This window comes from Notothenia rossii (genome assembly GCF_949606895.1).
Source record: "Notothenia rossii genome assembly, chromosome: 4".
Taxonomy (NCBI): Eukaryota; Metazoa; Chordata; class Actinopteri; order Perciformes; family Nototheniidae; genus Notothenia; species Notothenia rossii.
The window spans coordinates 28,128,280-28,141,202 of record NC_136902.1 but is presented as its reverse complement, the minus strand read 5'-3'; the positions used below and the strand labels follow the sequence as shown (position 1 = coordinate 28,141,202).

At 39.0% G+C, this 12,923-nt stretch overlaps 1 protein-coding gene across 3 annotated transcripts in view; it reads right to left on the bottom strand.

Annotated features, from left to right (window-relative positions):
- The window catches only part of nphp4 (nephronophthisis 4), a 225,068-nt gene that overhangs the window by 8,352 nt on the left and 203,793 nt on the right, over positions 1–12,923 (bottom strand). For all 3 annotated transcript variants that reach the window (XM_079676360.1, XM_079676361.1, XM_079676362.1), the window contains 6 exons: positions 9,715–9,904; positions 9,116–9,199; positions 4,496–4,652; positions 4,038–4,105; positions 3,672–3,757; positions 466–637 (listed from right to left, as the gene is read on the bottom strand). In XM_079676360.1, coding sequence (XP_079532486.1) covers positions 466–637; positions 3,672–3,757; positions 4,038–4,105; positions 4,496–4,652; positions 9,116–9,199; positions 9,715–9,904 — 757 coding nt within the window. The remainder of the gene's footprint in view (positions 1–465; positions 638–3,671; positions 3,758–4,037; positions 4,106–4,495; positions 4,653–9,115; positions 9,200–9,714; positions 9,905–12,923) is intronic.

Sequence of the window (12,923 nt, the reverse complement as noted above, 5' to 3'; positions counted from 1 at the left end):
GGGTTGGCTAGTGTGAATATGCTCTCATCTGCCGAAGGACAAGGCTAATAATGACCCTGATCGTCCTTTGCGAAAGCTTCAATAGCTGTTCTATTTTCGATATCATATAAATATGGGCAGGTGCGCATTTCAAGTATGTTATCATTAAGGAATAAACAAATAAGGTAATAAATATTGAATATGCTGCAAATAGCATTTTACATTTATAATGCATTAAGACCACCAGGAAGAGTGTAACAAGTCCAAAGGGGCAGGTAGACTTATTTCCCCATCAACCAATCGATTGGTTGAAGAAAAGGTAGAATTTCCGCAAAACAAGATTTTATTTGGTTGAATCAGCCCCAGAAAAAGGCAAATAACTTCTGTTGCATTGGGAACACAATACATTTTACAGAATAATGAAGGTAATGTGTAATCATCAAACTCAAATCAAATGTGTTCATTTAAATCACTGTTGATGTGTACCTCTATCTCCTGTGGGTGGGACGAGAAGCACTTGACCTTGCGTACAGCCTGCTTCCCCCTCAGCACCAGTGATTGACAGCTCCGCTGGCCACTCACACAGCTGACATCCACCCGCTCCAGGAAATGCACGTAAATCTGCCAGATCTGGGACGGAGCTGCCATCCACTTATCACTGCAGAGAAAAACATCATGGGAACAGTTAAGCTGAGGCCCCCCGGGGACACTGGATCAGGTCTTTGATGAGGAGGGCTGACCTACAGCTGTGTGTGCTTTTTTTTTAAGAAGCGGCCGCAACATCATCAGCCTTCTCTCAACTGCAGAGAGGAAGGGAATTCAGTCTCAGTGGCCCTGGCTGAAATGAGAGCTGTGAGTGGGAGGTGATGTAGTCACCTACTCAGCCCGGCTCTGTGACAACAGCACTTAAGGAGCATTTGGGGATATTCGGCATTGAATTCAAGTGATGTGGGTTTCTGAAGGCAGAAGCAATATCACTAGTGCTGGGTATAGCTGCTGAAAAGTGATATTTTCTGTTGCCTTTTGTACATGGTGTTACAACCTCAACACTGGATTGAATCACATTTCCCTGTAATACTTTTACAGTCAATTATTTAACGTTTCCCAAACATTTATTCGGAAACTGACCTTGACCCTGCATCCCCAGAGGCTATAAACTCCCAGGTTCACATGTATCCGTTGGTTTGTTTTTATATAAAATATCAACTATGAAGGGTTTTCTATTTTAAGATAAACTTGGCATGTCTTGTAGAGGGGACCATCTATCAAAAGCTGCCTACCATCTATAATTCTAATCCATATTGAGCTAAAAAGAGGAAAATATTCCTGAACAGAGGTCGCGTCATTTTGACAGATTATAACAAACTCAGAACAGTGCTAAAGTTTCCCTGCAGCGAGGCTCCGGTGTTATGCCCTGTTAAACATGGCCGCCAAAAACTAACTTTGACGTACAAATCATTGTAATGTCTGTTTTTTCTTTATGCAAGAGTCTAGCACCGCCTTTGTTCCTGAGTAACTGTGTTTAATCTATTTAGCACACACTAGTGAACACACAAATGACATAGGGCCAGGTTGTTGTAAATCAGCAAAGGAGGACTGGATGATCTCAGTGTCTAGGGATAAATAGTCAAAAGGCTCATCCTGCAGTTTAAAAAAAAGTGTTACTTGTCTGGTCGTGAATACAAATCTCTCAAAATAATCTAATTGAATGTAAAGGTGCCCTGTGTTTTCTGACGAGTTTTCTCTTTGTGTATTTCATTTAGAGGGACGCCCTTTCACTATAAAAGCATGAAGATGATGCAGTCCATGCTTCCGCTGACTAATCGGCAGGTAGAATAATTTGCTTTTAACATACAGTATATACAGGACTGTCTCAGAAAATTAGAATATTGTGATAAAGTTCTTTATTTTCTGTAATGCAATTAAAAAAACAAAAATGTCATACATTCTGGATTCATTACAAATCAACTGAAATATTGCAAGCCTTTTATTATTTTAATATTGCTGATTATGGCATACAGCTTAAGAAAATTCAAATATCCTATCTCTAAATATTAGAATATCATGAAAAAGTATACTAGTAGGGTGTTCAACGAATCACTTGAATCGTCTAATTAACTCGAAACACCTGCAAGGGTTTCCTGAGCCTTGAAAAACACTCAGCTTGGTTCAGTAAACTAAATCACAAGTATGGGGAAGACTGCTGATCTGACTGCTGTCCAGAGGACCGTCATTGACACCCTCCATCAGGAGGGTAAGACACAAAAAGAAATTTCTCAAAGAGCAAGCTGTTCACAGAGTGCAGTTTCAAAGCACATCCACAAAAAGTCTGTTGGAAGGGGGAAATGTGGCAGGAAACGCTGCACAACCAAGAGAGATGACCGCAGCCTTAACAGCATTGTGAAGAAGAGTCGCTTCCAGAATTTGGGGGAGCTTCAAAGACAGTGGACTGAAGCTGGAGTCCAGGTATCAAAAGTCACTGTTCACAGACGTGTCCGGGAAATGGGCTACAATAGCCGTATTCCCATGGTCAAGCCACTTCTGAACTCAAGACAACGGAAGAGGCGTCTGACTTGGGCTAAGGAAAAGAAGCACTGGACAGTTGCACAGTGGTCCAAAGTCCTCTTTTCAGACGAAAGCAAGTTTTGTATTTCATTTGGAAGTCAAGGCGCCAGAGTCTGGAGAAAGGCTGGAGAGGAGCAAAATCCAAGTTGCTTGAAATCCAGTGTGAAGTTCCCACAGTCAGCGATGGTTTGGGGAGCCATGTCAGCTGCTGGTGTTGGTCCACTGTGTTTCATCAAGCCCAGAGTAAATGCAGCTGTGTACCAAGAGATTTTAGAGCACTACATGCTTCCGTCTGCTGAAAAGCTCTATGGAGATGAGGAATTCATTTTCCAGCATGATCTGGCACCTGCCCACAGTGCCAAAACCACCAGTAACTGGTGTACTGACCATGGCATTACTGTCCTCGATTGGCCTGCAAATTCCCCTGACCTGAACCCCATAGAGAATATGTGGGGTATTGTGAAGAAGAAGCTGAAAGACACCAGACCCAACAATGCTAATGAGCTAAAGGCCGCTATTGAAGCATCCTGGGCATCCATAACACCTCAGCAATGCCACAGGCTGATTGCCTCCATGCCACGCCGCATTGATGCAGTAATCCGTGCAAAAGGATTCCCAACCAAGTACTGAGTGCATTAATGGACATTTTCAAATGTTTGATTGTGTTTTGCTGTTATAAATCTTTTTTTTTTACTTGGTCTGAGGAACTATTCTAATTTTTTGAGATAGGATTTTTGAGTTTTCTTAAGCTGTATGCCATAATCAGCAATATTAAAATAATAAAAGGCTTGCAATATTTCAGTTGATTTGTAATGAATCCAGAATGTATGACATTTTTGTTTTTTTAATTGCATTACAGAAAATAAAGAACTTTATCACAATATTCTAATTTTCTGAGACAGTCCTGTATACTCATTTTATTGGTCTTATTTCTGATGAAGATTTGAAAGAGGACAGGGTCTGTCAGGAAGTTAAGACCACCAAACCTCCAGCTAATTAGTTATTTAATTCAAGCCTGCGTGAATAATTGAATTAGTCCAAAATATAATGCATCTTCAGGCTAACCTGTGTGTGCTTGGGTGCATTTCACTGTGTATGGGGTTTCCTGTTCAGTAAATAATACATACGTAAAAACCATCACAAAGAACATTTTTATGAGTGGACTGGGACTCCCTGGCACTTTCAAGTACACATCCTGAGGCTCCCCTGGCACCTAGACAGAAACAGAGAACAAGGCAGAAACATTTTAAAATGGAGGGATGAAGGAACAAAAGAGTCAGAAATAAAAGAAACCCCACGTTAGATCTTTTAAAGTGCACATCATGTGAGGGCAAGCATTTCGGGAATCATAACAGCTTGACAGTAATGACGGGTTAAAAGTAAGTGAAGAAGAAATTAATATTAATAAAGCCATCGTTTCAACAACTAATACTTTGGGTTATTTTACTAGGGACTGAAAAGATTTGAAAAAATAATAAAAGCAATTTTCTCACCAGCATCCTCGTCTGGCAGATGATGTTAGGGTCACTGCAACGCACGGAAATGTGACTGATATCTGCAACTGGTTAACCCAATTAAAAAAAGGAAATGTTCAGACATTAACGTACCCTAAGCCGTCTTTTTCAATGTTATCATTGGGATGTCATTCTGACAAAATGTGATGTATTTCTTCTGTTGCTCTACCTATTTTAGTAAAAATAAGTTTAGAATAGATTATTTAAACACATCCACGTTGTATACTTCAAATAACTTGTGTGGACATTTTCATTCTGAAGCTATTCCTGGAAAGTCACCTTCTGAAGATGAACTAACACTACTAATAATGTAATAATATGCAAAAAAATAAGATCAAATAAATCTGAAAATATCCAAGTCCATCCCTAGACTGAGGCAGGAAGGGTGGGACAGGAAGCAATGGCTGATGGGGGAGAATTTGGGTAACCTGCGCTACCTGAGGGGTCATGCCAGGGCGGCAGGCGGATGGCTTTTTTGAGGAAACAGAGCTCGGGGTGGTAGAGGCGGAAAGTCTGGTCGACGACGTGAGGGGTCGGCTCCACGTTCACCTGGCAGATGGCCATGGGCTTGCCGTCTTCTGCTTTGAACGTTACCTATAAGAGAAGGCAAAAAGTAAGAAATATCAGCAGAGTGCCGATCCCCTACCATGAAACAGATATTTATTAACACAGGGGAGTAAAAACCCTCCAGCCAAACAATAATAAAAAAGTAAAAGATGGATTAATGAGTACAGCTTGTACAATTTAGGAATTCCAATCATATCTAACATTCGACAGGGCAGAAACATGAGCGATCAGAGGATGACACTTGGTTGTAAACAAGCCATCAGCTTTGCCAAATTTCTAAATGAGTGATTCCCACCTTTCAGCATGCAGCCCCTTACAAAAGCCCTATTAACTTAGGATCAGAAATGATGGCCTTATTACACACTTAAGGGGAAGCTGTGGCGCAGTGGAATAGTGCGCTGATCCTCAGATCATGGGAGTTGGGGAACACCAGTTCAATCCCACCTTGATTGCCACTGCAGTCAATATGCTATTTTGTCCTTGGGCAAGACCCTTCAACCTAAATTGCTCCTGTGGGTATTGTCCACAGTATTGATGTATTACATGTCTGATATATGTATTATGTAATGTAAACGCTTAAATAAAAATGCAATTACTTATTATTACTTGCTCTCTTCATAATCTATGAGTAGTTTTTATTTCGCATACCGTTTTATTTTAAGAATGCTTGAGGGCATAAACAAGGAAAATGATTCACTGAAAAATACTTACGCTCAATACTTTTGAGCAAATCAAATTAATATGTGTAGTATACATGTTAAATGTAAATAAAACACTTTTTGGACCAACCCACTTCATTTGGGAATGAATATAAAATTGAGCATATCAGACATTTTTGTAAAACTCTGCATAGGAAAACTGTGTGCACATCTACGTCAAGTATAGAACATCAAATCAGGATGTCATTATCTTAACTATTAAACATATTTACAGTAAATGAGTATACTGTTAGGGAATAATTCTGTCTTTACTTTAGATATTTAACGACCAACCCTAAGTCCGTTATCTCCCGTAAGGAATGTGATAATGCAGTCATGTGATGTTATTCTCAGTTTTATTATCGGTCACAGAGGGTTTTACGACTGTGAGAACACTGGCTTTCTAAGCCTCACAGACAGGTGATTGAGTATTTCCAGATATCGGGGATATCGCGAGTGTTCCCAGTGTTTACACACCGTCCCCCAATATATGGATTAACTCTCTGTAAACTAGTTAAAACCTCTATCAGAGAGAGGATGTTCAGATGTGACTTGGCAAACCACCCGTGCAGTCAGAATCTCTGGCTGCTGTGACTTGTGATGTGAATTTCTCCGGCCGATACTTGTATTAAATATCAGTGTTTGACATCAGAACTCCTGCTCGTCCTGTGTCTCCTTCATGAGTCGGTGACTCCCACTGCATTGCTACACAGAAGTTTCCTCCACATATACCATTGTAAATTTTGGCTATGTTTTATTTTATTTTTATAAATTATTTAGTTTACCTACACATTCAAACTACACTCGTCCTGTGTCATGAGACCTGCATTCAAGTTCTCGACTGCTGTTAGTGAAATACAGAACTAGCATTACCATGTTTTTTTCCTGAGGCAGTTCAGCTCTAAACAACATATACAGCATTTTATAAAGCAGCCTTAGAGAGGTTTTATTTAAAAATCCCCTAGAGATTATGATGATGATGATGGAGCTTTGCTGTACACTAGAATATAAACACTGGCTTCAATCCGGCAAGTGAAACCCCTACAGACCTGCTGAATGTGCTTTGAAGTTTGCTGCATTTTAATAGCCCTCCGCATCTGATCTGTGCAAATCAACACAAACGTGTTACATACATATGCACTAATTAAATATGGTGACACATGATGGTATATACACATCCTGCACACTAACATATGCAAACATATTGAATTGCCAACCCTCCCACATACATCATACTTCACGCCATCTTAAACTTTAGTTTGCTTCATTTATAAGATTGATTCGCTATGCATAACTATGGCTGGGAGTGAGGATTATAGATTACATGTAACTGAGTTGCAGGATATGAATTATAATGAAGCTGCTCGAGTACATACGTAATACAAGTATTTAATTTAGTATCTCTAGCAATACTATGGCAATGTGCTGTATGTCATACTATGGATAAGTTAGCAAAGTGGCCTAAGATAACAATATTAGTAGTTTGAGGATCAGCCCACATTCGTTTGAGACATCCACTGGGGATGTTGAAGATCAATCAAGGAGGGTTTTCAGCTTTTATATAATAACCTTTAATGCCATTCGTTTTTATTTATCTAACAATACATACATACTTTTTTTTAGGAATTTCATGGACTAATTCACATGATATCTGCTGAGAATAGTCCTGTCTCCAGAGTCCAGACAGTAGATGAGCAATATGTTTTAGTTAACTCCCTGAACTTTCCAATTGTGCCAAAACAGGGCAGAATTTATACAGGTACCATTTCAAACTCTATAATTTGGTCTGATTGGATCTTGAACCAGCAACACTTTGGTTCTCAAGCCAAGTCCCTACAGACTGAGCTAATGCCAGTTTGCCTTGGATATCATGGCTTTCTGCCATCAGGCCAAGATTCCATTTTACCCTTACCACATACTGTCCAGTGGCACCATTTGAACCTTTTTAAATGCAACAATTATTGTTTTTGTTTATGTTTGTTTTATATTTTAAGGTCCGAGAGAGAGGCTGCAGTGTTTAGATTACAGGTAAGATGTAAGGTGCCAACCAACCAGATATTTATCTCAATTACACATATAAAATCAAAGAGCAGCTATCTTGGATTTCTGCAGGCTTTGTTGATAGCGCTTTAATATTTAGTGCAAAGGCTGGGGAACTGGCTCAGAGCTTCAAGTCCAACCACATCCAACACCTTTGGCCTTAACTGTACCACAGACTATGAGCCAGGAACTTACTATATCAGAGAACATCAGTAGCTGAACTCACTAATGCACCTAAGACCGGATGGGAGCATATCCCGTCAGTCAGGTTACAAAATCTTCTGAAAAAAGGCCTTCCCAGAGGAGTCGAGGCTGTTATTACAGCAGTTTCATAATGAGTAGCAATCATCTCATTCCGTGAAAGGCTTTAATGTTCGGGAATTAAATGAAATAAAATAGATTCAACCCCAGCGTGCGTCGCAATTATTTCTTATATTAATTTATACAAATCTATGCCATTCTACAGCATGAAAAGCATTCCAAACAATGCAGAGGACCTTCACTACAACTGCTTAACATATGTTAATATATATATTAATAAGTATAGGAGTATAGATATACGTTAACTCTCCACATTTTAGTCATTGATTCTCATACTCAGAATTTGACCCCTGCCAAACAACAGCTGTCCAAATGGTTGATGTGTCAGATTTGCGGGGCCCATGCTGACCCGCAGTAGTGGCCCATATTTGGCTCTGGTGATGTGTGCTGACTGACGGCCGTGCCAAAGCTGGCATCCTGACAGTCCTGCTGTTGGGAATTGTCAGTTTTAGCAGGACACCGATTTGATCCGGAGCTGACCTCTTTGACTTCTTGACAGGATTTTTGCTCATAGCAGCAGTGCTGACACCGGCACACAAATACACAGACACACACAATGCCTTCTGCAGACACACACAATATTTCACAACCCGGTGCACACTCCACACGAACAACAGGATTATTGCGAGAGACTGCAGGTTAGCAAACTGTGATTTTTTAGCAGCACAAATGTGAACGTTTAATCCCATGTAGGGAGAGAGGGTTTTTTAACAGTTTTTATAAGGGAAAAAAGTTCACATTGTTTCTTCCACTCTTTATATAATAAACGGTTGAATAAGTGCATAAAATAGCAAAATAACTTCAGTAATACTCGGTTAGTTAATTTCCAGTAGATTAGCCAGACGTGTCAAGCTGTCCTCCAATAGGGGACAGTTTAACCCTCCAGCTATGCATTTTCCAGTTGGAGAAGATAAACAATGTTGAGTAAGATAAAAGGGATTTCAGCATATCATTTCACTTGACAATCTTGCCTTGCTTGTGTAACTTTTTAAATAGTTGACACTTCAAAGTGTTCTTTGTGTCTGTGTATGGAAGAAGGAGGGGGTGGGTGGTGCGCTGCCACTCTGCAGAGACTTCTCTGGGAGTGTGTGTGTGTGTTCAATAGATGTTCCTAGTGATGTACCACAAAGTTGACCCGATTAACTTCCAGATCAGAAACTTCATACTAGTTTATGAGGCTTTGTCTTCCTCTACTCTGAATATTACAATCAATTTACAGTTTATACCCTAAGATGCTTAAATGGACTACATTAAAGCTCTTATCTCTGCAGAAACATACTGTACATCCACTATGCTTCTCAAATCCGTACCTCTAATTCCAGCCTGGAAACAAACAACCGAGGGATTGAGAGGCAGGCCACTACAGAGGGAGATAAGAAGTGTCCGATACACAGAAAATATTGCACAAAGGATAAGCAAACCACTTTTTACCTTGATCGTCTTGGCGGCGACAATATTGGACAGATTCTTCTTGGCCAGCTGAGAACCTTTGCCTGTAGGAAGGAAGCTTGGTCCCTGCGAGAAATGATAAGACATAAAAAAGCTATCAAAATTCATTATCAATGAATTTTCGCTTTGCTTTTTCCTTTTTACTGGAGGCCGTAAAACCCACAGTAATCTACTGGAGATAAGATTTGTAAACAATATTTATGTCTCACAGTCCTTCCGGCATCAAATTAACTGTTAAGTAGACATTACATGAAGACATTAACCGTATAACTTGCCTGCAGAATAGATCAGTGATGTTTCATATAATAATCTGTGTTGTATTGATATTTATATCAGTGAAATGTACACGTTTATCATTGCTTTACCTCTTATTCCCGCACTATTCCCACACATCTTTGGACCATTCAAGGCCAATCAATATTAAATGTTTTTCTCATCATTACTGAAATTGGCACAATAAACAGTGTGAGAAATCAAGGTAATTCAGATTTTGTTACAAGCCTAAAACAGCATCCTTACCATTCCTTAACATGTTATTATATGTTGACCGTTCCATCAGCATGAACCTCAGGTGTCTTTACCTGTAGAGCCATGGTGTGGTCGCAGATGAAGCTCTGATATTTCAGGGGAATATGGAGTCTCTCCTTGGGCCGGAGGTAAACACTGGGACCTGGAGCACCTTCCTCCAAGTGGAACATGTTCTCCTCCAGCGGGGTTGGAGTTTTGGTTAGTGCTTTGAAGTAACCCCACTCCTCTGTATCAGTGATGACACTGAATGGAAAGATTAAAGGACATGAGAAAAATTAAAGCAGGCTTTTTTTAAAATATCTTTAAGGGATCCATTTAGGATCAGGGCTGGATTTGTTACCGTATGAGGAAGAAAACCCTTACTGCTTAACACTGCTCCTTCTACAGTATGATGAGATGGTTCCAAACAGAACATTAACGGAGTATGGCCATAGTGGTAAATAAAAGACATTGGAAGGTGGGCAAGGGAAGGTGTCCAAAATTGAAATGGTTAATCATCTGGAGATCCTGAATATGCTCAGTAAATAAAATCAGTGTTTATATTTTTTGTGATTTAAATAGGTCTTGAAAAACGTGAGTCTCCCCTCTGGATTCCTCACTTAAGGTGCTAAAGGGTGGTTCATGACCGGAAAAATAAGATTGTGAACACATGCGGAATAAATTGGTTTTCTCTGGAGGGATGAGGTGAGAAGTTCAGTCATTCAGGAGGAACTCGTGTAAAGCCGTCACTCCTTTTCATAGAAAGGAGCCAGTTGAGGTGGTTGCTAGTAAGGAAGTCATCTGATCGCCATGGGCAACTGTTTTTGTAAGGCCAAAACAGTGGAGTTTAACGCAAGAAAATTAAACAAAGAGCTGTAACTCACAAAAGCTAAAAGGAGGTGCTGATCTGGGCAAAGACAGTTATTCTTGAAAGGTTCTTGACAACAAATCTTCCCATTTCACATCGTTCTCACATAGGAAAGTATTGATTATATGTGCAATTGTTTGACGCGTGACCATTGCAAACCACAGTAATTATTCATTTTATACCAGATCCCCTCTCTAAGAAAATACAATTTCTTGAGCACTGACAAACAGTACTGATCTCCCATTCTGACAATCTAATTCTAGTAAAGTTCATTGTAGTGCCAACAATTGAGGCAAGCTTATTCCACAGTTAAGCAGTCGACAAAATGCGTTATTTTTCAGTACAGACCAAAGCTTTCATAAAAGTGTATAAAGGTCAGAGAAAACCCCTCTCAATCTCCATCAAATGGATTTCTATGGAGGAAAAGCAACAGGAACAGATAAAACTTTCCAACAGTGGGACGTCTTGTCTCTCCTTCCTTTGAATGGAAAAATATCCATGCACAAATGCATAAAGGGGAAGTGCTGATTCAAACTTCAAACACGCCAACCCATGGGCATGGGGAAGAAGGATCTTTCTCAATAGGAGAGAGAGAGTTTATGAATTTTTTAGGGCCCCACCTCACTTACTTCAGGGAGAGATGCTACAGTCAATTCCATGACACTAACCAACCCTGTCTCCTAAAAATTACGTTCCCACAGAACTAAACTGCATTCTCAATTACGTTTAGCTAGAAACGTATTTTCTCCAACGTTACGTTCGTTATGAACGTATCTTAAATAGGTTTATTTTCTACATATCTTTGCCATTTATTGTCTTGCTTATAATAATGATAATAGTCATTTATAAATATCATTTTAGAGCACACATTTGAAATCAGTAGGCGAGGCTGTAATTTCGCCAGCTGTTACTCTCATGAGCGAGGCAGAACATAATAATTTTAACATGCCAAAAAGCTGCTGTGTCGTTTATTGCACCTCAAACATTAAAACAAATCCAGAGTTACGTGTTTCTGTACTTCCTCTCAGAAGAAAGGACAGTAAAAAAAGAGCTCTGTGGCTTCAGGTTTGATCGCCATTCAAATGACAGCGTTTGTTTCCCCAAAAGTGGGCGGGGCTGTAAAGTGATCTTACTCTCATCTATTATTCAAAACCATTCTATTTATTCTAACGTAAATTACATGCCAGTGTTTTATCTTTTTATTTATTTGTTTTTATTTTAAATCGTATAATGTCTGACTTTTTTTCCCGTCTGTGAGGAAAAGAAATGGGGCTTAGAGCCTCAAAATACTGAAATCAGTTTTTTTTTAAATATTTTTTTCCTTCTAATTTGTTATTCTTTTCTAAATAACACACTGTTATTTACTCAACAATAACACACAATTATCCTTGCTTTTATTTATTCGTTTAATTCTATAATCTTGGGCTTTTTAGCCGTAAATAAAGTCACCGGAAACAGACGTAGGCCTATAAGGGACATTTTGAGCGATAGACACCACAAACCCACTGAACAGATTGCCCAAGATCCTCAGCTTGAAGCTCTTGATTGGATGTTTTAGCCGCAATGCATGTTGGGATATGATGTTAATGCGATATGATATGCGAAAACATTTAAAAAAAAAAAAAAAATACTTTATTCCTAGTGTTCTTGCTTTTCTCTTTGGAAGTCATCATATGGCAGCATTGTAATACACGGTTCGGCTGCATTAAATATTACACATCTGCTGTAGTTCTTTATTTATAGAGCCCTGATGAGAAGACTTCTGGACAAACAGGAGAACTGCTGCCAAAACTGAATATGTGACGTGGATCATAAATATATCAACAATTAAACAACATATTGCATTTCTTTTCACAAAATATGTCTCCTTGTTGTATCAATAGTAATTCGGCTGACTTTTATATTTGATCCAATTGGTAGATTGGTTATATTTACACCATAACGGTGCACAGCTGATAAAAAAGGACTTTTAGTTTTTAAAGATATTACTTTTTCTTTGAATATAAGAATGTAAATACTGAGTTGAGAGAATAGTCAGGGGATTTGGGTGATGGGAGACGGATCTATGGATTCAGAATTTCAATAGCTTACCATTAAATGACGGATATGCCTTTCTGTCTGTGATGTTTTACAAATCAGATATTAATGTGTAGAAGTAAAACATGATAAATAGTATAGCAATATCCTGTAAAATTATCTAAAAACAGGAATAAAACTAAACATCTTAAGATGTTATACATACATAAGTGTCCTACACTAATAATACAAAGTTATTATTAGTATGCCGTGTGTACCTTGTGTGCACCGCCTAGTGGTTAAAGCGTGTTATTGAATTATTTTTGTTGAATAATGTTATTTTTGTTGAATAATGTTATTTGATGTAGACAATATTAAGAGTACATACTTTCATAGGGG